At 40.2% G+C, this 27,303-nt stretch overlaps 1 protein-coding gene across 14 annotated transcripts in view; it reads right to left on the bottom strand.

Moving 5' to 3' along the window:
• MAGI2 (membrane associated guanylate kinase, WW and PDZ domain containing 2) overlaps positions 1–27,303 on the bottom strand; it is a 1,467,480-nt gene that overhangs the window by 209,188 nt on the left and 1,230,989 nt on the right. For all 14 annotated transcript variants that reach the window (XM_059886037.1, XM_059886041.1, XM_059886040.1 and 11 more), the window contains one exon: positions 124–155. In XM_059886037.1, the coding sequence (XP_059742020.1) occupies positions 124–155 (32 nt within the window). The remainder of the gene's footprint in view (positions 1–123; positions 156–27,303) is intronic.

The raw sequence follows: 27,303 nt of genomic DNA, 5'->3' as shown, positions 1-27,303 counted from the left end.
AGAATTTGTTCTTTTGACATCAAAAATCTCAAAGGAGGAAGGGATTTTGAGGTTATCCAGTTCAAATCTTACTTAGTGAAATTGTAATCTAACTAGTAATAAAGAAGAAGAATTTCAACTTACAGGCTTTGGGGTTTTCCATGGAGAAAAGAAACCTGCAATAAAGAAAACAATATATGAACTTTGAAAATACATTCCACTACCACTTACAGGTAGCATGATATTAAGACAGCCGCAAGTACTTTATATAATAGTAAACAACAACAACACATTCTGCCTGGCTGCACAGTTTTTTTTCAAAGGGAACAATTTTATTGTATTATATTAATGATTCTAGGAATATTTCTTTATTTGGAAGCTGAGGATTCTGAAGCCCAGCGATGGTGAGGAACTGTGTGGCAAAAGATCACTTTACAAGAGCTAAGGCTGAGTCATCCTTCGGGATTTCTGTGGCACAGCCTTAGCTGTGTGTGGATGTGGGTATGGGTGTGGGTGGGTGGGGTGGGAAGAGAGAGAGAGAGGGGGAGAGAGAGGGAGAGAGAGGGAGAAGGAGAGGGAGAGAGAGACAGAGAGAAAATGAGAAACAGTGAGGAGGGTAGAGAGGGACAGACAGAGAGAATATAGATAGAAATTAAGACTTTTAAAGGTTAACACCAGTGATTAGTATAATAAATAATTCTGCTTTATGTGGTTAGAAATCAATCAACAAGCCTTCATTAATCCTACATTTATAAATAATGTATATACTTATATGATGAATAGATTCTACTATAACTGTATATGAGCTGTTTCTCCCACTGACTTCTCTACAGCAGATACCCATTTTATTATCCCTGTGCCCTAGTGACAACACAATGTTTTTCATGAAGAAGCAGCTAAAAATGTTTGTTAATTGAGTGAATCGTGTATCATCAAAGTCAGGAATTTTTCAACTCATTGAGCTCTTTCAATGATCACAAATGGTGTGACGGTTGAACTGACTTTGTTTGATCTGAATGACCTTTAAGATAATTAAAAGTAAAGGACAGATTAATTCCTTTTTCCTTTATTGTTATTATTTTATCATACACTGACCCCAGCAAGCCAAAACACAAGCCAAAATACAGAACAAAATTACTTTCTTCTCATACCATCTCTCCCCTCTTTCAATGACTTCACTCATGTTAATATTAGGTGGTGTCTGATAAAATGCCCAATAAAAAATGGAGTGTTGAAAATATGCCACATAATGCTTATTACCTTTAAAAATTGGACTGGCATAGAATGGGCCATGGTTTTCAACTATTTCCATTTATAGGAAATATCCACAGAAAACTAGACACACACTTATCTAGATGCTGAAGCAATCCAACTCAGGCACAGTATAAACACTAATTTAAATACTACTTGCACCTCAACACAAACGTTGTAAATAGCTGATGCTGCATTTTATGAAAAGAGTGAAAGCATGTAAGCCATCATATTCCTCAAGTTTCCTTGGAACACAGAGTTAAATTTAATGCTGAAGTATAACAACTATCTTACCTAAGGAGATGGGTGGAATTGGCTTACTTTCTTGTATACTCTGTATGTATGTTCTTATTTCTCTTTCCAACTATTAAAAAAGTTCTATTTAATGTGCGGCTTGATTATAATTTAATTGCAAGGATTTAATCACATCCTTTTTGATAATAGCTGAGAGTAGAATTACAGATAAATAAATATATTTATCTCTTTGACTCATTCTGTAAAATGCCAATGAAAACAATTTGACCAATAATTATAAAAGTGAAAAGCATTGTGGCCTATTGGCCAATTAACTGTTATTCTCATTGAAGGATAAAATTTATTTGCTGTTTCATGGAACGGTCAGCAATGGTTCTTTTGAGAAAAGATGTCATTTATACATTCTCACAATGTTCAAACATTCAGTGATTTCCTCTGCTTTCTCTGTGTTCCTCCTTTTTCTTCTTCCTGCAGTGCCAGAATGGATTTTGAGTATTTGCTGCTTTACATTTGCTAGGTGCTGGGAGTTTCTTAGATTTACAGATGTATTGAAAATGATTTCTTTTTATGGGGCTCTCATCTCCACATGGGGCATTATCTTAAAAGATGATTATTCCTCCTGTGGAAAATGTATAATCATGGGAACTCTTGGCAGCTACGGTGCCAGAACTGAAATGGCATAATAGGGACATTGGTTAAGATAAGACAAGGAGAGAGGGCCATTTAATTTGACCACCTGTCATCACTGGCACATTGGCTTCCTCTTCTTTTGAGGTTGTTTTATTCAGTCTGACCTCAGACTATTGGCATGATGCAGGACTTCTCCACTGTGCCCATTATGGCAGTTTCTGAAATATGCCTAATGCTGAGTTGTGAGGAAGAGGCTTCAATCTCCGAAGCAATAGCTTCACTTTCTGAGTCATTGTCAGAAAGAAGCTGCTTGTTTCAGAGTAAGTAATTTTAGGTAGCAGAAATAATATCAGAATAGATTTCCTTAAAAATAAATAACTTACGTGAGTCTTAGAGTTCCTTTGGCAAATTAGCAATCATGCTATAAACACTTAAATGAAGATGAACAGAAAACATTTACTTTGCAATACAACATTGTAAAGCAATTATCCTACAATTAAAAATAAATTATATAAAAAGATGTATGTACAGAACAGTCTTATGGACTCTGTTGCAGAGGGAGAGGGTGGGAAGATTTGGGAGAATGGCATTGAAACATGTATAATATCATGTATGAAACGAGTTGCCAGTCCAGGTTCGATGCATGATACTGGATGCTTGGGGCTAGTGCACTGGGACAAACCAGAGGGATGGTATGGGGAGGGAGGAGGGTTCAGGATGGGGAACACATGTATACCTGTGGCGGATTCATTTTGATATTTGGCAAAACTAATACAATTTGTAAAGTTTAAAAATAAAATTAAAAAAAATAGTGTTGCAATGGAAAAAAAAAAGATACGTAACTCTTCTTCAAAGATTTAATTGGTTGGCAGTTTGCTGTTCTGATAATTGTGTAAATAAAATGCAAAGGAATAAAAAAAGAAAAGAAAACATCTATTTGGGGTATACCCAATTTGGCCCAATTAATTGATAAAATCATGTTTTCTACCTGATTAATCTCCAGTTTTCTGCTCAGCTTCATTGGAAGAGCTCCATAAATACTATAATAGCATGGGTCAAATGATGTAGGTCAAATGCTATAATAATGTGGGTCAAATGATTATAAATGTACAATAAATTTTTGTAGGGATTACACCTGTAAGAAATCTAGTCTATTGCAATTAACATAAAATACCCCCAAACAAAATAAGAACTTTTAAATCCTTATTTCTAGAACTTTTCTTTTTTTGAAATCATTCTGGCCAAAATAGATCACAGAAGGAAGACAGGCTTGGTTTGTTAAGACAATTACTTTTGGGTGTCTCACCACCTACACTCAGGGATACAGGATGAGGAATATAGATAGCTTTTTCTTAAGCCTTTCAGAGCTGATAGTCCTTTTTACAAAGGCAAATTCATAAAAAAGGGATTTTTCTTTAAAATACTAATAAAACTTGCTTTATATTTTAGTTTATTTCTGGCCTTTATTCTCCCTACTTCTATAGAAAGTAGAATATTATAATTCTCTTATAGAATTAAAATTTATTTATTTTATTTATTTATTATAACAACTTAACCTGTTTTCCATACTGATCATTTATTGAAGTGTGTTGAGATCCAACCAGTCCATTCTAAAGGAGATGAGTCCTGGGTATTCTTTGGAAGGAATGATACCAGAGATGAAACTCCAGTACTTTGGCTACCTCATGTGAAGAGCTGACTCACTGGAAAAGACCCCGATGCTCGGAGGGATTGGGAGCAGGAGGAGAAGGGGACGACAGAGAATGAGATGGCTGGATGGCATCACTGACTCGATGGACATGAGTTTGAGTGAACTCTGGGAGTTGGTGATGGACAGGGAGGCCTGGCGTGCTGTGATTCATGCGGTCACAAAGATTCGGACACAACTGAGTGATTGAACTGAACTGAACAAGTTAAAAATGAAAACACAGTAGCAATGTCTACTGTAGGTAATACCCACTCAATTTAGTAAAAATGCAGAAAATATTTAGTATTTCCCATTTTTGCACCTTCTCCAATGTTTTATTGTTAGGAATCTTGCTTTAGGAGAAACCAGAAAACATTCTATGCACATCATTGGATTGCGTTGGTTGGTTGTTCATAAGGAACAACTGTTGCCTAATGTCTCACCTCAGGTGATACAAACTCTGTGTGGCCAATGTCAGCGCCGCAAAGGAACATTTTCAAATTGTGCGATAACTGGTTAGCAATAGTGCCTTATCATAAGAAAGTTCCACAAAGTGGCTCTTATCAGAAACTACTTCTGACACATGATACCCCAAATGAAAGAATATCAGTATATTTACTGCAGCTCTGAAGGGAGAGTCACTTTCTAGCATGCATTTGTGAGTTGTTTGGGAAGAGTTGTTGTTGTTGTTGTTTTTTAATCATTATATAATAATTATTTTCACAGGGTACAAGATGATGAACTTTCTTAAAACTCCCCACTTCAAATAAGGGCTCAAAATACAATGAAGAGAAACTTAATCAGAGAATGCCATCATAATATCTTCAGTTTGGAATTAGGCCAATGCAATTTTTTGGGATTTCTAGTAATTTCCTCAAACAGGACTAAATCTTTCAATATGCCTCTATAGTCTATTTGATATACTGAACTACCGTTTGCAGAATGTGAGATGATTTTTTCTTTAACTGAAGTACTTGCTGCAACATATGACTCTGGCTTTGAAAACTATCATTAATTTCATGCATTTTATAGAAAATTCCATTTACTACAAATGACAGAGATGCAGGAGAAACACTTTCTATTTCTCATTTTCTTTAAGCAACAAAAAGGACTAGGAACCATTTTGAACTAAAGGCCTGTTTCAGCAGGGATGTCCATGCTCTGAGTTACTAAAAGCTTTGTTCTGGTTTGCTTGAAAAATAAGATACAACAATTGAATATACCTCAAATCCTGAAAGATGATGCTGTGAAAGTGCTGCACTCAATATGCCAGCAAATTTGGAAAACTCAGCAGTGGCCACAGGACTGAAAAAGGTCAGTTTTCATTCCAATCCCAAAGAAAGGCAATGCCAAAGAATGCTCAAACTACCGCACAATTGCACTCATCTCACATGCTAGTAAAGTAATGCTCAAAATTCTCTAAGCCAGGCTTCAGCGATATGTGAACCGTGAACTTCCTGATGTTCAAGCTGGTTTTAGAAAAGGCAGAGGAACCAGAGATCAAATTGCCAACATCCGCTGGATCATACAAAAAGCAAGAGAGTTCCAGAAAAACATCTATTTCTGCTTTATTGACTATGCCAAAGCCTTTGACTGTGTGGATCACAATAAACTGTGGAAAACTCTTCAAGAGATGGGAATACCAGACCACCCGATCTGCCTCTGTTGAGAAATCTGTATGCAGGTCAGGAAGCAACAGTTAGAACTGGACATGGAACAGCAGACTGGTTCCAAATAGGAAAAGGAGTTTGTCAAGGCTGTGTATTGTCACCTTGTTTATTTAACTTATATGCAGAGTACATCATGAGAAACCCTGGACTGGAAGAAGCACAAGCTGGAATCAAGATTGCTGGGAGAAATATCAATAACCTCAGATATGCAGATGACCATCACAATTATGGCAGAAAGTGAAGAGGAACTCAAAAGCCTCTTGATGAAAGTGAAAGTGGAGAGTGAAAAAGTTGGCTTAAAGCTCAACATTCAGAAAACGAAGATCATGGCATCCAGTCCCAACACTTCATGGGAAATAGATGGGGAAACAGTGGAAACAGTGTCAGACTTTATTTTTCTGGGCTCCAAAATCACTACAGATGGTGACTGTAGCCATGAAATTAAAAGATGCTTACTCCTTGGAAGGAAGGTTATGACCAACCTAGATAGCATATTCAAAAGCAGAGACATTACTTTGCCAACAAAGGTTCATCTAGTCAAGGCTATAGTTTTTCCTGTGGTAATGTATGGATGTGAGAGTAGGACTGTGAAGAAAGCTGAGCACTGAAGAATTGATGTTTTTGAACTGTGGTGTTGGAGAAGACTCTTGAGAGTCCCTTGGACTGCAAGGAGATCCAACCAGTCCATTCTGAAGGAGATCAGCCCTGGGATTTTTTTGGAAGGAATGATGCTGAAGCTGAAACTCCAGTACTTTGGCCACCTCATGCGAAGAGTTGACTCATTGGAAAAGACTCTGATGCTGGGAGGGATTGGGGGCAAGAGGAGAAGGGGACGACAAAGGATGAGATGGCTGGATGGCATCACTGACTCGATGGACGTGAGTCTGAGTGAACTCCAGGAATTGGTGATGGACAGGGAGGCCTGGCGTGCTGCGATTCATGGGGTCTCAAAGAGTCGGACATGACTGAGCGACTGATCTGATCTGATCTGAAGACTACTCTTAAGAGTCCCTTGGACTGCTAGGAGATCAAACCAGTCAATCCTAAAGGAAATCAACCCTGAATATTTATTGGAAGGACTGATGCTGAAACTGAAGCTCCAATACTTTGGCCACCTGATGCGAAGAGCTAACTCACTGAAAATGACTTTGATGCTGGGAAAGACTGAGGGCAGGAGGAGAAGGGGACAACAGAGGATGAGATGGTTGGATGGCATAACCGACTCAATGGACATGAATTTGAGCAAACTCTGGGAGATAGTGGAGGACAAAGGAGCCTAGTATGCTGCAGTCCATGAGGTTGCAAAGAATTGGATATGACCGAGTGACTAAACAGCTATACACTTTAAATATGGTTAATATGGCAAATGTTATGTCACATATATTTTATCACAATTTAAAAAATAAAAAAGTAGAGCAATAAAAAGAGGAAAAAGAAAGGGAGAATAAAAGTACACACATATCACATGAATGTGAGAAAAAAAAGAGAAAGTGAGAAAGATAATTTTTTTTCACAGTCCTTTGGCTTAAAGCTCAGTATTCTGAAAACTAAGATCATGGCATCTGGTCCCATCACTTCATGGGAAATAGATGGGGAAACAGTGGAAACAGTGTCAGACTTTATTTTTTTGAGCTCCAAAATCACTGCAGATGGTGACTGCAGCCATGCAATTAAAAGATGCTTACTCCTTGGAAGGAAAGTTATGACCAACCTAGATAGCATATTCAAAAGCAGAGACATTACTTTGCCAACAAAGGTCTGTCTAGTCAAGGCTATGGTTTTTCCAGTGGTCATGTATGGATGTGAGAGTAGGACTGTGAAGAAAGCTGAGCACTGAAGAATTGATGCTTTAGAACTGTGGTGTTGGAGAAGACTTTTGAGAGTCCCTTGGACTGCAAGGAGATCCAACCAGTCTATTCTAAAGGAGATCAGTCCTGGGTGTTCTTTGGAAGGACTGATGCTAAAGCTGAAACTCCAATACTTGGACCACCTCATGTGAAGAGTTGACTCATTGGAAAAGACTCTGATGCTGGGAGGGATTGGGGGGCAGGAAGAGAAGGGGATGACAGAGGATGAGATGGCTGGATGGCATCACTGACTCGATGGACGTGAGTCTGGGTGAACTCCGGGAGTTGGTGATGGACAGGGAGGCCTGGCGTGCTGTGATTCATGGGGTCACAGAGTCGGACACGACTGAGGGACTGAACTGAACTGAACTTGGTACCCTGCTGGAGGTCATAAAACCCACCTGGCCACTTGTACAGACCCTCCTTCCTCTTAAATGATCATTTCTTACAAAGGATTGTGACTAATAAAGGAGATTCATGTCCCTACTACTTCCTGAAAATATTTCAGGGACAGTGAGAAATTCTTCCTATAGAGGAAATCATCTTTTTTTTTTTTTTTAAGTTTCCCAAAGCGGAGAAAGACCCAAGGTTTTAAAAAGCCTCCAATTAAGGCTAATTTAAGGGAGAAAAATACCACTAATACAGTTAATCTTTAATTTAAAGATCTTCCCATTTTCCCACAGTCTGGCAAATTTTCCATCAAAAATTCAGCCTTTAGTAATGTAAGCCAGCAGGGTAATGAGCTAATTTCCATTAAAACTAGTTCAGTGTTATTCATTTTTTTTTCAGGTTCTTGACTGATCATGTATTTCTTATTAAAATTCATTAAATGAGTTAAACCCTGCAGTTACCTTAGAAAATTTGTTTAAGCTGTTTCATATCAGTAAAAAGGGACTTTTTCTTAATGAAACTGACCTAGGCTAAGAAACAACCTTTCCATTAAGATACTGCTGGTGGTACCCTAACCTCAACATCACCATGTTTCAGTCAAGCAAATTATTCAATTTGCAAAGAAAATTTCGAATTAGTTGCCATCTTTGGCCTACAGAATCCATTTTTGGGTGGAGAGCTGAGGCGTTCTCTGCAATGCTTTAAAAATGATCCTTTCTGCATCTTTTAAATAAAAGTGTTTTACTTATAAACACTATAAAGCTGTTTTTCAGAAGGCCATTTCCCCCCAGGGCTTTGTTCTTTATGGAGAGAGCAATCTGACCATTTCAAGTAATCCCAGCGAGTATCGAGAAAGGGGTAAGCCTGCACATGTTGTCTTCTGATAAACTCAGTTACATAAAGGATACATTCAAAATAAAGCAGGCCAGGTAGATAGCCTTGAACAGGAATAAAGCACTACACTGGAAGAGGAAGAATTGTGTCAGCGAGGCTAAAACTCAGACTGAGGGGAGGCTTGCTGAAAATATTAGCAACTACAAAGGGCTTATGCTCTGAACAAGACGGAGGGCAAAGAAGAGAGAAACCACTTCATGTGCTTATGGTGGGCTGTAAACAGTTGGCAATGGAGATGTGGCAGGATATCAGTCTTGCAAACAGAAAAGTCCATTTCTGAGAACAATTTTCTTTATAATAATGGATATGTAGCATTAAATTCTCTTCTATTGAGAAACTCATCTAGAAACATCTTTAAGTAATTTAAGAGAGATTAAACACTTTAGTCATTAAATTACACCAACATTAAATATTTATTAAGTTGTGAGTGTGTCACAAACACCACAGACTCAACACAGCAAAACCGAAGCTTTGGCCTTCCCTCCTACTTCTTGTTCAATATTTGGGAAAATTTCACCTGCCTTTCCAAATTTTAAAGGCAGGAACCTGAAGTCATTCTTAATCTCTTTCCCTCACTTCCTTATCATCAACTTTTGTCTATTCTACCACCCAAATCTATTTCAAACCCACTTCTCTCCATCTCTACAGTCACCATTATAATCCACGCTCACCATCATTTTTACCTCAACTGAAGCTACAGTAAATTAGCTGATGTCACCAAATCTGATCATGCTTAAAATCCTTAAATGGATTCCCACACATTTATGATAAAACACAAAACCTCCAAGGACTTATATAAGTTTGTCCCTACCCACTCCCCTGGAGAAGGGAATGGCAACCCACTCCAGTATTTTTGCCTGGAGGACCCCTTGGACAGAGCAGCCTGGTGGGCTACCATCCATAGGGTCACAAAGAATCAGACATGACTGAACAACTTAGCACACACACATTCTCCCCAGAGTTATTTCCTCAAGGGTTATTTCCTTTCACTCATTGAAATTCATTGACTATAAGCCAGGCTTCTCTAATCACAGAGCATCTGCATAATCTCCTTCATTTACCTATCCTTTTTAACCCTCCACCAAATCATCTCTGGCTCCTTCTTAAGTGTCAGCTTAAACACTACCTCCTCAGGGAAGATGCCCCTGACATTTCATCTTAAATCTGAGTCATGCACAATAATTTTTCATTGCATTCTCTATTTTTCTTCATATGGAATTTATCACTATTTAGATATATTTATGAAATCATATTTATGTAATTGTATTTGTGAGATTGTTAGTTTAATGCTCATCTCTCCTTCTAGAGTATAAACTCCACTAGGGGAGCTCATATCTATTTTGTTCACAATGTATTCCCAGTACTTAGCACAATGCCTGACACATAGCATATACTTCAATAGACACATTTTAATGAATTAATAGTAGTAGTGAAGAGTGAGGAGGGTAGCAAGAGTCACAAGATACTCAGGATGATTTGCTTGGCATGGAGGAGTATAAAGGAGAAGATGAAATCCATGATGGCTTCTAACTTGGGAAACTGGGTGGTTTCATTAACTGAGATACAAAATTCAGGAAAAAGGTTTCTTTGAATGGAGTCTAGAAAGTTAGGTTATGGGCAAAATGAGTTTGAGGTGCCTTTTGGAGTTTGGATTCAAATGTAGTCGAACTACATTTTGAAGTCTCAACCTTAGTGAATTTGGGTTCAGGTAAAGTCAGGTAGTAGTTGGCTTTCTTGTCTGGAGCTTAATAGAGGTTATCAGGATTAGAGATATAATATGTTAGGTGAAACTTAAAACAAGACACCAAAATTGTGTGGCATGAAAAGAGACCACTTCATGATATGTAGAATGAATGAAAGTATCTGAACGTAACTGAAAGTCAAGTAAGAAAAAGGTTTCAAGAAGTAGTAAACAGAAATAAAATAAGGCCTTAAGAAGTTTGTCAAACAGGAGGGTCACAGGTGGTCACGGGGGGGCCGTTGATTGCTAGAACAGAGGCAGAAATCAGATTTCGGTGGGTCTGAATGAATGGGAAGTGAGGAAGTGGAACTGAGAAGTGTCATAGGGGCTATGGGAGGAATAAAGCTGCCCATAAAGGGAAGATTTCCTTTTGGAGAAGCATGCATTTAGATGAGATGGTACCTGAACTGAGACAGAGTCTGAAGATTGAGGAGAAAAGGAGATAACTGGTGGAATTATTTCATGAGGAGATAAGAGGTGGGATCCAGAGTGTAAAATGGAGAAATTAATGCTAATTGAGAGAGCACCAGCATCCAAGTCCTTATCAAGAGGCCAGAGCAGATCTTTGGGGAAAACCTCCAGGATCTCCCTCATGGGGCAGGGATGGGACTGAGTAGACTTTACTCATAGTGGCTGAGAGTCGCAAAAGCAGTGGGGGTTGTAGGGGCTCCGAGTATGCAGGGAAACTGGAGGAGAGAATAAAAGTAACTGTGTCAAAATGTTTGGTTCATGGGGATGAGACAAAGATAACAGAAAAACAACTTCTGGCACAGCACAGTGGAGAGGCTGTGCACACAGAAGGGGGGATAATGCTGACCTGGGCTCTAGTCCCAGCTCCACCTGTCACTAGCTGTGTGGTCACACACATACTTGGCAGGGCGTGTACACCAGGATCAAGCTCTGGGCTCTGAGTGAAGCTCTGGGTTTGCTTTATGGCTTATGCCTGGGTGGCCGTGAGTGAGTCCCCTGATCAAGGTTCAGATTCCTTATCGGTAACAAAGATGATAATAATAGGGACTACTGCAGTGGGAACTAAATAAATGTGCACTTTACATTTTACCAATTTAAAATGGTGCATTGTTCCACTTAATGGCTTTGATGTATTCTGAATTCTTTTTCTGCAAAACAGAGGCTCACTTTTCAGAAAGGTGTTCAACAATTTATTGTCACAATGGATATATTATTTTCTTCTCTTAGTTGTTTTAAGCTTTTTGCTCTTTTAACATTCCTTTTTAAGGTCTTTTAAATTGCCTTTTAAGGTCTTACAAGTTCCCTGTTGCTATATGAAAGTATGAAAGTGAAAGTCGCTCAGTGGTGTCTGAGTCTTTGTGACCCCAAGGATTATACAGTCCATGGAATTCTCCAGGCCAGAATACTGGAGTGGGTAGCCTTTCCCTTCTCCAGGGGATCTTCCCAACCAGGGATCGAACCCAGGTCTCCTGTATTGCAGGGATTCTTCACCAGCTGAGCCACAAGGGAAGCCCCAAAATATGGAGTATGGCTTATTTTGCTTTGCTAAACAAAGTAAATAGTTATTTTCATCCTACTATGATTCTCCCTTAAGTTCCTTCTATCCTGGTTAGAGAAGTAAGGTGGCCCACTTTTACCTCACTCTACAGTCTTTGTGCTCTATGTAAACTGTATCCCTGGTTTACATGATTATATTCAATATCATGATTTTTAAAATGTTTAAAATTGTCCCTAGATTTACATTTTCCTATAACTATTTATATAATAATTACTCAGACTTAATCAACTAATCTGTTTTTAACGCTCATTGGGCTTCCCCGGCGGTGCTAGTGGTAAAGAATCCACATGCCAATGTAGGAGACACAGAGATATGGGTTTAATCCCTGGGTCAGGAAGATCCCCTGGAGTAGGAAATGGCATCCCACTCCAGTATTCTTGTCTAGAAAATTCCATGGGCAGAGAAGCCTCGCAAGATACAGTCTGTAGGGTCACAAAGAATTGGACATGACTAAGCGCAATTCCTTTTCTCAGTGTTCAGTAAGATATTCTGTGAGAATTGTTCCACATGTGGATGTATTTTTGATGTATTTGTGGAAGGTTTGTTCCATGTACTTCTCTTTCGCCATCTTGATTCCTCCTCCTACAATTCCTTTTATACCATTATAACCATGGTATAAAAGGATTAATTAAACTATCTTGGGGTTTTGAATTTTGGTTGTCGGTACATGTGTGTAATTTTTTCAGAAATAGCATTATGTTTGATTTTGTAGGTACAATATTGGCCTTCTACATTCTAGTCTTTAAAATTGGTACATGTGTTACTTTAATGGCTAAGGGGATTTTGCAGATGTGATAAAGTTAAGGATCTTGAGATAAGGATCAATATTACTGGTCGAAGAGTATTGTATATGTGATTGCTGTTAAGATAGAACAAAGCTGAAGATTTACTGTTCTGCAACTGGGAAACTGCTCAATTGGGTCTCGACACCATCAACTGCTTACAGCATCAGTTCCACAGGATTCCCTGGTGGGTTAGTGGTAAAAAATCCACTTGCTAATACAGGAGATGCAGGTTCGATCCTTTGGTCAGGAAGGTAGCCTAGGAAGGAAATGGCAATCCACCCCGGTATCCTTTCCTGGGGAAATCCCATGGACAGAGGACCCTGATAGGCTACAGTCCATGGGGCCCCAAAAGAGTCAGACACAACTGGGCAGCTAAACAACAACAATCAGTTCTACATTTTGCTGATTCTAGTGAACATAATCTTCTGAGATAATTACAATCCTCCAGGTTTGTTTATTATGACCCTCTTACTTCGTTAAGCATCACTTTGCTTGATTTTTGCATTTCAACCTGCTCTGTCCATTTCTGTTTTTTTTCAAATGTCATACCTTCTAGCATTGGAGGATTCCAAGCATGTTTTCTCAGTTTCTTCTGCTGTCTACAGTAAATCTATTTCAGTGTCATGAAGATTGATCTTGAAGGCTAATTATAATTATCCCTTCCTTACGTGCTTAGCTTTTTGTTGTATGTTCCATGCAGGGTGTTACTTTTCCTTTTTTTTTTAAGGGAAGATTTATCCAGATTCAGGCTCATGGCCTGAGTGCTGCTCACTCAGTTGTGTGAAATAATGCCCATTTTGGAGTTCACACAACAGTGAACACATGTGCACAGCTTGTAGCCAGACTTTCACTGGCAACGGTGTCACTTAGCTTTTCTGGACTGTAGGGAGCCTTCTCTTTGACACAACTTCATAATTTTGTTTGCTTGGTTTGGCAAGAAACATTTGTGCTATAAAACTGTGAGATTGTCTCTATATACTACCCCAAAGGCTTCTTATAGTTCTACCTCCATCTTTGGAGCTTAATGTAATTGTACCACTGCCCCAGGAGGCAATTTTTCATCACCCTTGCCTCTCTGTTTTCTGTTATGCTGTGCTCTGGTATTTGAGACTTCAGAAATTGTTGAAAGAGAGTTGTAGGGAAAAGAGAGTGATTGGTCAGCAGGGAAGAGGTTTAAGCACAACTGAGCAGTATGTCGGCAGTCTTATAAGTGCTAGAATCTGTGAATCCCTGACATTTTCTTTCCTATGTATTCTTGGCACTTTACTGAGCAATTCAGAGAAAGCAGAGAGACAATTCATTGCCCTGATGTGATTTTAAATAGAACTTCTTATAAAAAACAATTTTATCTCTATTTGTCTATGAGTTACATATACAAATATAGCATTATGTGTTACTTATTTATATATTATTATTTATAAACTAATATCTGAAATATAGACAGAACTGATGCTTATCTCCTGCTCGAACTTAACAAGCTAAGGCTCCATCTTCATTTAAAGTTCTGCCATCCCTAATTAGCATCACTTAAGCAGTATGGGCAGAGATAAAGTACAAATAGGACTGTCCTTGGAATGTATTTTTCAATCAATCACAAAACAGATAAAAATTTTGTTTGGTTGTGGTGGGAATTGGTGGAGCAGCTGAGTTTGTTTCTTTCTCTCCCCCTCCGCCCATTCTCACCCCTCAGGTTGTCCTGTGGGACTCTGCACAGAGGAAGGACACGTGGTTTGACTGGGTCTGCTGTGGAGCGGAGGGTCAGAGTCCATATCTCAGCCCAAGATCATTGGCGGGTACTTCACTGACTACAGTCTGTGAATCAATGTTTTACATAACATGAACACAGAAGATGCCCATTTTTAGTTTGGGTTTTCCCAAAAGCAGGCCCTGATGTGAGGACTTGGGTTACCCCAAGAAGAAAAAATAAAGAATGTGGAAAGTGAATTGGGGACCAATTGGGACTCTTCTGAGAAGCCTTGGGGGACACACATCAGAACCTTCTCCTGTGGAGTGGTGTGGCCAGGCCATTTGTGCTCTGACCCTCCTCTCCCACTGGGTAAATGGTTGCTCCTCACTGAGTATTGCTCTTCCAGGGTGCTAACTTTCCTGCATTTCTGGGGTGTCCCTGTGTAAGGCTGAGGAAGCACCTGTAGTGCCACAGAAAGTTCTGGGGTGGAGAATAGGAGACACTGGTGCTTGAGGCAGGACGGTCAGCTGAATGGAAACATCCACAGCTGCCTGTGAGCTCAGGTGAGCTAAGAAGACAAGGACCAAAAGTCCGTGGAGATGAAAACTGGCAAACCTCATCTGTGGTGGGAGGAAAAACTGAACAAATATGCCCTTAGAGTAATTGTTTTGGGGGAACAGAGGATTTACACAGCCTTAAAACAGGGATGACAGATAAGCTCCAACTCTGATGCCAACTCTGGTCAACTGACTGCCTAGAGAGCTGTGTGGAGGAGGATTCTCAAAAGCCTCAGCAGAAAATCATACTTTATCAATTAGCATCCCAAACATGGAAGTGGGAGGACAGAAGGTGGCGTGTGAGCCATTTGGGGCATGTATTTGCCACCCTGCTTTAAAGTGGAGACTATTTTTATTCATATCAGTGCTGAGATTTCCTTAATGAAATACAATTCTTTCAGAGATTTGACCTTTCAAAATGCACAGCATGTGGCCTGCCTTTGGTTAATGAAAGAATTCTCCAATTAATGTTATGAATAAGACTGGGATAAACTTCAAAGGCACAGCAGTTACATGCATTAGCCTTGTTATTCTGCTACAGGTTTCAAGTAAACATGCTAATTTTTTTCTCACTGATATATAAAAAAGTGTAAGAGTCATAATATTAACTAGAAAAAGGGATCAAAGGCAGATAGTGTTCAACAGCATTAGTGCTTGGTCATAGTGTCAGTGTTGAGAAAAGTATAATTGTGGAGGGGCAAGTGAGAATATCTGAATTCTCTTAGCAAATTTCATTACACAATACAGTGTTAATAACTATGGATGTGTTAATTAACTAGATGGGAGACATCTTTTCACAATGTATATGTATGTCAAATCACCACGATGTACAATTTCATTTGTCAGCTATACCTCAATAAAACTAAAAAAAAGTTTTTTAGAGAAAACTAAATTAAGTTATTTAGAGAAAAATAAATGGTCATTAAATCAAGTAGGGAAATTTTGTAAGTACTTTGTCATAATGTTTTGACAAGGAAAATATCACCATTTACCCTGGGTCATGGTTTGAACTGTTGATTCAAAGAATAAGTACAGTATTAAATATATCTCAACTTGTACTATTGCAATTCAACTTAATTTCAAGCCCTGTGGTTATGACTTCCTACTTTCTTTGAGTTTTTAGTTTTTGTGTGCTCAGTTATGTCCAACTCTTTGTGACCCCATGGACCGTAGCCCGCCAGGCTCCTCCGTCCACAGGATTTTTCAGGCAAGACTACTGGAGGGGCTGCCAGTTCCTCCATAAGGGGATCTTCCTGACGCAGGGGTTGAACCAGTGTCTCCTGCATTGCAGGTGGATTCCTTATCACTGAGCCATGGGTTCAGTTCTGTTCAGTTGATCGGTTGTATCTGACTCTTTGCAACCCCATGGATTGCAGCATGCCAGGCTTCCCTGTCCATCACCAGCTCCTGGACTTGTTCAAACTCATGTCCATTGAGTTGGTGAAGCCATCCAACCATTTCATCTTCTGTCATCAGGGAAGCCCATTATTTCTCAGTTCTCACCTCCAATGATATATCTGAATCTGTGCACGCATACTAAATCACTTTAGTTGTGTTCGACTTTTCGCGACACTATGGACTATAGCCCACCTGGCTCCTCTGTCCATGGGATTCTCCAGGCAAGAATATGGGAGCGGGTTGCCATGCCCTCCTCCAGTGATCTTCCCATTCCTGGTCTCTTAGGTTTCCTGAGTTGGTAGGCAGGTTCTCTACTACTAGCACCAACGGGAAGCCTCCTACCAACCTACCACTAAATACTACCTGAACTACTTGATGAAAGTGAAAGAGGAGAGTGAAAAAGTTGGCTTAAAGCTCAACATTCAGAAAACTAAGATCATGGCATATGGTCCCATCACTTCATGGGAAATAGATGGGGGAACAGTGGAAACAGTGTCAGATTTTATTTTTTGGGCTCCAAAATCACTGCAGATGGTGATTGCAGCCATGAAATTAAAAGACACTTACTCCTTGGAAGGAAAGTTATGACCAACCTAGACAGCATATTCAAAAGCAGAGACGTTATTTTGCCAACAAAGGTCTGTCTAGTCAAGGCTATGGTTTTTCCAGTAGTCATGTATGGATGTGAGAGTTGGACTGTGAAGAAAACTGAGCGCTGAAGAATTTATGCTTTTGAACTGTGGTGTTGGAGAAGACTCTTGAAAATCCCTTGAACTGCAAGGAGATCCAACCAGTCCATTCTGAAGGAGATCAGTCCTGGGTGTTCTTTGGAAGGACTGATGCTAAAGCGGAAACTCCAGTACTTTGGCCACCTCATGCAAAGAGTTGACTCATTGGAAAAGACTCTGATGCTGGGAGGGATTGGGGGGCAGGAGGAGAAGGGGATGACAGAGGATGAGATGGTTGGATGGCATCACCGACTCAATGGACATGAGTTTGGGCGAACTCCGGGAGTTAGTGAAGGACAGGGAGGCCTGGCATGCTGCCATGGGGTCGCGGAGGGTCGGACACGACTGAGAGACTGAGCTGAACTGAACTACTGCCACTTGGTTCCACCTTTTACACACAATATAGTCACAGTAATCTTTTTTCAGAGCCCAAATCCTATCATGTTGCTTCTATACTTAAAACTTTGTAACCAGCTTCCTGGTACTGGAAAGAACAAAGTGAAAATTGGTTATAGAACCTGACTTTTGTTTCCCAACCATCGTTTTAGACTTGACTTGGTCTGGACTCTCACCTCCTTTGCTTTCTCTACTCTAATGTCAGGAACCTTCTTTCAGTACCTCAGATTGTCCAGGCTCCCTCTCACCATGAGGTCTTTGAAGCTGTTTCCCTTCCCTTAGCACTTGGTTAACCCCTGTTTATTGTTTAGATCTTGGTTCCTGGGGTTACTTCTTAGGGAAGGCACCCACGGCCTCTCTAAACCAAATCCCATGACTAGAGGACTTTCAGCTCCATGAACATCTCAACATTCCTCTTCCTTCCCATTTCCACGGCTAAGGTCACTAATTGGTAAGAATATTGCCTCTTGTGATGATGCTTTCTCTTCCCCATGAGTTTAAAATTTCCCTGATGACTGGGGTTGTATCTGTAGTTTTGTTCCTGCTGATTCTCCAGTTCCTAACACAGGCCCTAACATATAGCAGGTGCCTGCTAAATATCTGTTGCATGAATAAAAGAAAAATCAAAATGAATTTTTACTAATACTAAAATAATTTCTGAGAAAAAGTTTATTTCTTTAGTAGTTTATGATTTAAAAGGCAGTTTGGGGTACACTGCCATATATTCCTTATGAAATCCTTGGGGAGAAGGCAGGGAAGGAATGATTACATGCGTCTTGCAGAAAAAGCAGGTTCTGACAGTGTTCTGCCTACAGGCATGCAAGAGGGAGGTGGCAGAACCAGTTCAAGCCCCCATCTTCTCTGATTCCAAGTCTAGAGTTCTTTTCCAACAAACAGTGTATCACAGAACAATGACAGATTTTTACGCAATTTTAATTGCTATGATCTTGTCCTAAGATCTGCTAGATCAGCAAGTAGATCTGCAATATCTATTTGGGCATTATATATTGGTTTTACAGTCAATGAGACAGAAACAAGCAGCAGCAGTGACCCCCCGGGGACACATGACACTGGGGGCTGTCGGGGTTGAGAGTTACCACACACATCGTGACTTAGTATGTTCTTATCTGTACCTTAGAGACACCTAAGGTATCTTAGGTGTTGATACCTTAGATATCAACTGCTGCTACTAAGTCACTTCAGTAGTGTCCGACTCTGTATGACCCCATAGACGGCAGCCCACCAGGCTCCCCCAACCCATGGATTCTCCTAGAAGGGGATAATCCCAGGGTGCTGTTCTAGTTAGGGAAGGAAGTTAACTCAGAGACCTTGTGAAGTCCTACAAGGATAGGTTGGAATAATTGGAAAGGGTAGGCTAGGAACTGAAGAAGTCAGGTGTGCTGGGCAGAGAACAAAGCCTTTCACAACTCTAAAGTTTTCCAAAATATCATCGTTTCATCCTATTTCAGAGACGACAGGATGAAATGAAGACTTCCAGGTTGCCAGCCATTGCCATGTTTAGTTCCTGAAAACTGTATTATAAGTTGATAGCACAATGTGTGTGTGGGGAATAGATGACCCTCTAGCCACCCGATTTCTCATTTTACAGATGTGGACACAGAATGTGTCTCACTGGATCATCACAGAGCTGATGACTTAACTGCTAGCTGTGCATGAACATCAGAAGTGATACAAATCTTTCAGAGAAGGAGGTAACTCAGCTCTTAAATTCTCCTGTCACTAGATGACGTCTGAGCTAAATAAAATCATGATCTGCTTTGGTTTTAATCTTAAGGAAATTAGTGAAGGCAAGGATCACATTTTTCACTGGCAAAACTAAGAATTAAGAATTATTGTTAAGAATTAATTCCTAGTGACCCCACAATAAATACTTTTCAGTTGAACAGAATTCCATTAAGTTGTCAGCTTATTTTTGAATAATTTCCCATTATCTTTAAGTCACTTAAAAAAAAAAAGATACCTAGCCTCCAAAATAGAAGCTTTCAGGTTTCTAATGACCTCATTATGTAAAGATAAATAGGGTTTGAAAGAGCTTGAACCACCTTCTGTCCCCTGCAGAGGACAAATAAATCATGTTGATGTCTCCTAGACCCACTTAGGAACTCGGTGGATCTGGTTTGCTTTCTGAAGACTCACTGGTGCTGTGGGCTCACGCTCACCCCTGGTCCTGCTTTAGTGGGGAGTGGAAAGGCTGAAAGATTTTTCATAATGGAATTAAGCAGTGCAGAACCATGTTTTACGGTACGAGATACCCCTCCCTGGCTGGTAACGTGCTCCTGCTGAACCTGGTACTTCATCACAGCCGACATTTCATCTTCCTCTATCTTCATCTGCCTCCCACATGAAGGAGAACCAGAATATCATCTTCCTTCTGTGTGGATGAAGGTCAAACTGTGGCTACAGCCGCTGCTCCTGCTGATGGGCTGCTCTGACTAATGATGACTAATGTTTTACAGAGAAGCTTGAAGAACCTGCAGCGTCTACCTTTTCAATGAGATCAGTGTTCACTCCTAAGTCCTTATTTTCTGCCTTTACACCTGTTCCCTTGGGGTCTCCTTCACTCTCATGGCTTTAGTTTCCGTCTGCGTGAGAATAATTGGTAGTGTTGTCTTTCTCACTCTGACCTCTACTGTCTCCACTTCTCAGTCCCATGGGTCCCTTGTTTCTCTCTCAACTGTTACTCACTCGTTCATTCACTTACTCGTCATTAAACCAACAGCTGTTGGATGCGAGCTGCAGGAACAGCACAGTGTCTGTCTGGACAGCCGAGCTGCTAAAACAAGGTAATAGTTGATGCTGCTGAATTGGTCACACCTGTTTCCTCTGTCCTTGCCCCCTTTCTCCTCTTACTGTCACACTCCCCTGAGGTGAGCTTATTTATCCCCAGGGCTTCCCCTGTTGTTTAAGATTTCTAAATCTACTTCTAAATTAGCCCATCCTTCCCCGGAGGCCAAGCCCAAGTGTCCCATCTGCATCTGCACTGGCCATTCTATAGGACTCCAATAATGCTAGTCTCTCTCCTGTAAAGCCTGCTTTACCTTCAACAGTCCCTGAATCTATAAAAGGCACGAACAATCACCCAAGCTGGCAATCTTGGACTTGTCCCATATTAACCTTTTCCTCCTCCTCCATAGTCTATCATTGCCGAAGGTGCCACATAACTTCCTGCCTACACTACTGTAAATTATCTCTAAAACAGTCATTCCTTTCCTTTACTCTTGTCCTCTCTAACCATTCTCTCTATTGAACAAGGACATAAGAAAGACCATAAAAAGTTTATGATTCAAACTCAGAGAAAGGACTCCCAGGTTTTCCTCAGGTCAGTACAGAGGCTATGATGAAATCAGAGCCCTGGGTCTGTCAGATACCACAGTCTACTCTGTGCTGACTGGAATATCAGAATATAAGTCTCTTAAGGGCATGGGTCATATTATTACTCTGGATTGAAGAAATAATCAGACAGAAAAAAAGCCTACCCCATGAAACATGATCATGAACAACACAAATGTTGAAAGCTTTGCAGATCATCAATAACCCAGTCACTGCCTGGAGAGTTAAGGATGTGAAGCAGATACCCCTCCCCCTTCTCTCACCCTTCACAGCATTTCTGGGTGTGCAGCTGCCACACCTGGGATTTGTGAGTCCTCAACCTTTATTTTTTAATGACATCATTCTCTCTATAGGAAGATTAGAAAAACATGTATACTTTCTCACTCTGATCCCTAGACCATTTATTATGTCACCTTTAGGTAAAATGTTTTCCCCTTTCAAGAATCTTTTGTACTTAAAAAAATGCTCTCCCATACTTGACCTATAAGTCCGGAGAACCATGCAGAGAGGTGTGTTTTCTTTCTTTATTTCTTTTTAAAGAGAGTCAGTTTTGAGATTTCTGGAAATAGGAACTCTTTTCTTAAAGTACTTATAAACAGGGAAGTTATAAATTGTGGTATCACATTCCGATTTAGAAGAAAAGATAACTTTCAAAAGGTCTGAGACTTTGAAGAAATAGTAACAAAGAATTTAAGGAATATATTATCAAACAGTTTAAGGAATATTAATCAAGTGAAAGAGGAAAGTGAAAAAGTTGGCTTAAAGGTCAACATTCAGAAAACTAAGATCATGGCATCTGGTCCCATCACTTCATGGCAAATAGATGGGGAAACAGTGGAAATAATGGCTGACTTTATTTTTCTGGGCTCCAAAATCACTGCAGATGGTGACTGCAGCCATGAAATTAAAAGACGCTTACTCCTTGGAAGGAAAGTTATGACCTAGATAGCATATTCAAAAGCAGAGACATTACTTTGCCAACAAAGGTCCGTCTAGTCAAGGCTATGGTTTTTCCAGTAGTCATGTATGGATGTGAGAGTTGGACTATAGAGAAAGTTGAGCGCCAAAGAATTGATGCTTTTGAACTGTGGTGTTGGAGAAGACTCTTGAGAGCCCCTTGGACTGCAAGGAGATCCAGCCAGTCCATTCTAAAGGGGATCAGTCCTGGGTGTTCATTGGAAGGACTGATGTTGAAGCTGAAACTCCAATACTTTGGCCACCTCATGTGAAGAGCTGACTCATTGGAAAAGACCCTGATTCTGGGAAAGATCGAGGGCAGAAGGAGAACGGGACGACAGAGGATGAGATGGTTGGATGGCATCACCGGCTCAATGGACATGGGTTTGGTTGGACTCTGGGAGTTGGTGATGGACAGGGAGGCCTGGCATGCTGCGGTTCATGGGGTCGCAAAGAGTTGGACATGACTGAACGACTGAACTGAACTGAACTGAATCAACAATTTTAAAACAATATTAAATATTAATAAAAATGGTGTATAATCAAAGAATACCACTAAGGGTGTGATAAAGACCCAACTTCACCAAAACCACTGAATGTTAATGCCACAAGTCTCTCTTTTCTTATGATTTATGACTAGTATTCTATATTGCCCCTCCTTTTCTTTTTTTTTTGCATTATGATGAGCACAGATATGTATGTGTGTGTATATATATATATATATATATATGGTTTGAAAGTCAGCAGAAACTGAGCACAGAACTTGTTCATTTTTGAATCCAATAACTGGGAAGGGATTGGATAAGTATAAAATATCACTGTTGTATGTGTCATTATTATTGTGTATGTGCTCAGTTGGTTCAGTCGGGTCCGACTCTTTGTGGCCCCATGGTCTACAGCCCGCCAGGCTCCTCATCCATGGGATTCTTCAGGCAAGAATACTGGAGTGGGTTGCCATGCCCTCTTCCTGGGGATCTTCCCAACCCAGGGATCAAACCCACGTCTCCTGCATCTCCTGCATTGCAGGCAGATTCTTTACCCGCTCAGCCATTGGGGAAGCCCGTCATTATTATTAAGTCTATTCTTATCACAGCCACTGTTTTTTCCAGGCATTTAGAATACTATTTTAAAACAAAATTGCCCACACACGTTTTAAGCTGACAAAGACTTGGTACAATTGATGTGCAGAAGCGACTGCCCTCTGTATGTTTACCAACTCTTGATTTAAGGTCATGTAAAGCCCCAGACTGCCTGAGTCAAAGGCAACGTTATACAAACACTGAGCTTCTCATTCTCAATTACTGAAGAAGAAAGAGTAGACAGATTTCACTGTGAAACAGAAGCGCTTGTTCGGTTGGTATTTTTATGTTTTTGGATTGTTCTGCTTCATCTAGGGGGTGGAGCAAAAAACAGAGCAATTTATACAGGAGCAAAATAAATAATTACTCTTTCCTTAAAATAGTTAGAAGGAAAGCTTTTACCCAGAGACAACTTCTATTGTGAGTTATTATTTTGTGTGGGTGAGAGAGAGTGATCTCCTTTCATTATTCTTCATAATCCTTTTCATTTTACAGAAGGAGTAATAAATACACTTTTTGGCTTTATTTCATCCAATATGTTTTTTTTGGGTGGAAGTGTATTAGTAAGTAATTGCATAGTGTTCCTTCTTTTGCCTTGTTTCAAGAGTCTCAATTCCAAAGAGTCAAAGCCTCATGGTGAGTAAGTTTCTGGAAATTTACTAGCTCTCTGTGTGTGACTCAGTTTCAAGTAACCACACTGCGAGTCATGCCAGAATGTCCTCCGGACCCTAGTCTGTCATCTCCAGCTGGGTAACAGGTCTACTTTCCTTCTCTGCTCACTTCCCACTTACTAAGAACCAGCTCAGCTGGCACAGTCCCAGCACATGTCCTGGACACAAATGACCTACTGGTCTGTGCTTCTTAGTAAGGCATCCCTTAAGTCCCTTTTTGGGATGTTTCACTACTACTCTAAGACCCAATATTGGGACTTCTCTGGTGTCCAGTGAAGACTCTGAGCTCCCAATGCAGGGGGCCTGGGTTCCATCCTAGTCTGGGAACTAGGTCCCACATGCTGCAACTATGAGTTCAAGAGCCACAACTAAAGATCCTGCATGCCCACTGAAGACAGAAGACCCCACATGCTACAACTAAGACCCGGAGCAGCCCCTAACACCTCCCCCCAAAACAATCCTGACTACTCACCCAGAAACAAGTTGTCAGGCCACAGCAGACCTCTGGCTTGAATTCCTTCCCCTCTGTTTTCTGAGATTTCAACTTTTCATTTACCCACACCAGCAGGCTTTCCTGTCAGTCCATCAGGAGGACCACTGTGCCTCTTATCATCAAGAGACTCAATCCAGACAGCAGTCTGGTGAAGAACCTTTCCACACTAATTTTCTTAGCATTTATAAAAAGAATACTTACTAAAAAATATTTTTTGAGCACTTACTATGTGTCTGGATCCAAATGTTCATCTCTCTGCACCTCAGAGTTTCAGAAGAAGAGCTACTTTAGGGCACAGTTCCTAAAGCCGAACAGCCTAATTGGCTGGGGTAAGATTGCTTCAAAACCAAATCCACATTTGATGAGGGCTGACCAGAGAGGCTAATTTCTTCTCGAATACCCTGACCTACAAAGCATTCTGGGCAATGGCTTCATTTCATCATAGTCCACTCTTCTCCATGTGACTAAAATATTTCTAGAGAAATTAAAATTATTTTAGTTCTTTGAGTGTCCAGTGGCAGATCTTGGTTTCTGCACAAATCCTGGGGGCACTGTTCACATAATAGAAGGTCTAAGATAACACATGCTTCTCAAACATCTCTGACAAATGACCATTAAAAAAAAGAATTTAATCCACCAAAAATTATTAGAAAATTAAAATTAAAAAATACAAGGCCTTGGTAAAAATATTTGCTTCAACAGACATAAAATGATTTGAGTTAGTTTCTGTTAACAAGTTTTAAATGCTTATTTCATTTCCTTACATCTTTTTTTGAGCTTCCGGATGATACTGGTGTATATTCTGGCACTCAGGTCTAGGACATAGATTCTATGTGAATGGTGCCCCCTAGCCTTGTCCAGGCGAGGTCCTGCCTGGTCTCCGGCATTTTGAGTTTAACTGTCTGTCAGAGAACGAGGAGAGGAAGTATAAGATGTATATAAAAAAGACAAACAGAAGCGGGGTAGCAACTTCTCACAGAGACTTTGGTATGGTAGGCAAATTAATTGGTGATACATAAAACACAAGGCTTCACTGTCCTTATTTCAACTTTATACCTGAGCCTTTCAGCAACTTAAAGCTGGGACTTAACATCCATGCTCATTAGTGATCTGATGCCACCTCCAGGGGAGGAGACCTTTTTCAGTTAATTCAGATATTCTGGCCAAAGTCCAATTTGGGTAATTGTGTCTGTCTACATGAATGTCTCCCACTACTGAAATTATACTTTCCCTGCTAAACTACTGTGTAATATCACATTCTGCCTTTGAATAGCTGCCATCATAAACTTTAGAGATAACTACCTTTTTCTGCAAAGTAAAACAATAAAAAAAAAAAAAAAAAACTTGTGTGTATGTGTCTTCCTTTGCGAGGTTTACAAAGATAAAAGTGGCTTTTCAAGGGAAAAATTGTTAACAATGCACAGTTAAGACTTCTATCAGAACAGAAATTTAATTGGATGTTTACATGCAAGGCCGGAGGATCAGAGAACCTAGTCTCCTGTAAATGAGGACGTGCAAATATCAAAAACTGTGGGGCCTGGAGAGGCACGGTCAAATGCACTGGTTTAAAAATCAGCCTGTAGTTTGATTTTAGATATTTTGTGGGACACCATTATTAAAAAGAGAGACTTTAAAGATCTTTTAGAAAAGTTTAGGACATAAGTCTATTTATTTAAGGCTTCCACCTCTCTGCACAGTTTTGGTCTTATTCTTTTCTTGTACAGTTGGTGTAAAAAGGGCTATAAAAGTATAAATGAATATTCATTGAAAAATAAAAATAGACTTCTTAGCTACTTTTTCCCCCCTTTTTTTCTGAATCTAATTTCACATTGTTGCCAGAGCCATTTTCCTAACACATGTTCATCACATAGTTCCCTGATGAAGCATCTACATTTGTTCATCATTTCCCATCAGAACAAGTCTTGGCTCTCCTGCTGGGTCAGTAAAGCCCTGCAGGCTCTGTCTCTCTTTCACTGACCCAACATTATCTCTGATTACGTCCCAGCATGAACTTTCACTGGAGCTGGGCTGATTCTCCAAAGTTCCCCAAACTGGCCGTAGATTTTCTCATTTCTAAACTCTCATGGCTCACAAAGCTATTCCATGTGGGAAGTCTCTTTCCTCTTTCTCTGCCTTTAAGCCTTAAATCCTTGTCCATCTTCAGTCTTACTGTCAGGTAATTCTTTTCCTTAAGTCCTCTAGCTTCTATTTGTATCCCAGGATTTATATTTTAAGTAAATATAGCCTGCATTCTATCATTTCTTGGCTGTTCGGTGTATTTTAGCTCCATCTCCTTAATGAAATGAGGTAGACTTCACAGGTAGACACCATTTTCTCTTCCACATGGTGTGGAAAGCCTGGCTAACCCTCCTCCCTCCCTCCGACTTGGCACTGCCACTGCTCTCCTGTCACCTCTGAAGATGTGCCAAAGAAGCACTGCAACAACTTCTTTCTCAGGTGCCTTTAACAATCCTTAAGAACAAGCATCACTAGTCACTGTGAATACCTAGATCAGAGGCTGGTCAACTTTGCTGGTACAGGGCCAGATAAATAGTTCAGGCTCTGCAGGCTATGTGGTCTTTGTTGCAATGACTCAACTATGCCACTTCAGCAAGAAACAGGTCAAAGACTGTATAGAAACAAACGGATGTGTCTGTGTTCTAAGCGTTCTTATTTTGACATTTTTAAACAGCTAAAAATGCAAAAACTGGATTTAACAAAACTTAACTGTAGTGATCACTTTGCAATATATACATATATAAAATCACAACATCTCAAAGTTACACAATGTACGTCTTAAAGTTACACCATGTTATAAATCAGTCGGAAGTGAAAGCGTTAGTTGCTCAGTAGTGTCCGATTCTTTGTGACCCCACGGATTGTAGCCCGCCAGGCTCCTCTGTCCATGGAAGTCTCTGGGCAGGACTACTGGAATGGGTAGCCATTCCCTTCTTCAGGAGATCTTTGTGACCCAGGGATAGAACCCAGATGTCCTACATTGCAGGCGGATTCTTTACCATCTGAGCCACCAGAGGAGCCCACTATATGTCAATTGTATCTCAATAAAGCTAGAAAAAATTAAAAAACTATTCTTAGTTCAAGTGGTAGACCAAATTTGGCTGGTAGGTCATAGTCTGCTGACTCCTGGTGTAGATCTTTGTTCCCAAAAATCACTTCTTAGACCACCAGAATCAGAATCGCCCTGGGCCTGGAGTTTATAGAAAATAGAAATTCTGGACCCAGTGAAGCAGAATTTTTGATCACATTAAAGAAACTAACAAAGAGCTATGAACTGCCACACCTACAATGGCTAAAATGCTTTAACTTTT

Source organism: Bos taurus, chromosome 4 (genome assembly GCF_002263795.3).
Source record: "Bos taurus isolate L1 Dominette 01449 registration number 42190680 breed Hereford chromosome 4, ARS-UCD2.0, whole genome shotgun sequence".
Classification (NCBI taxonomy): domain Eukaryota; kingdom Metazoa; phylum Chordata; class Mammalia; order Artiodactyla; family Bovidae; genus Bos; species Bos taurus.
This window is presented reverse-complemented; position numbering and strand designations above follow the sequence as displayed.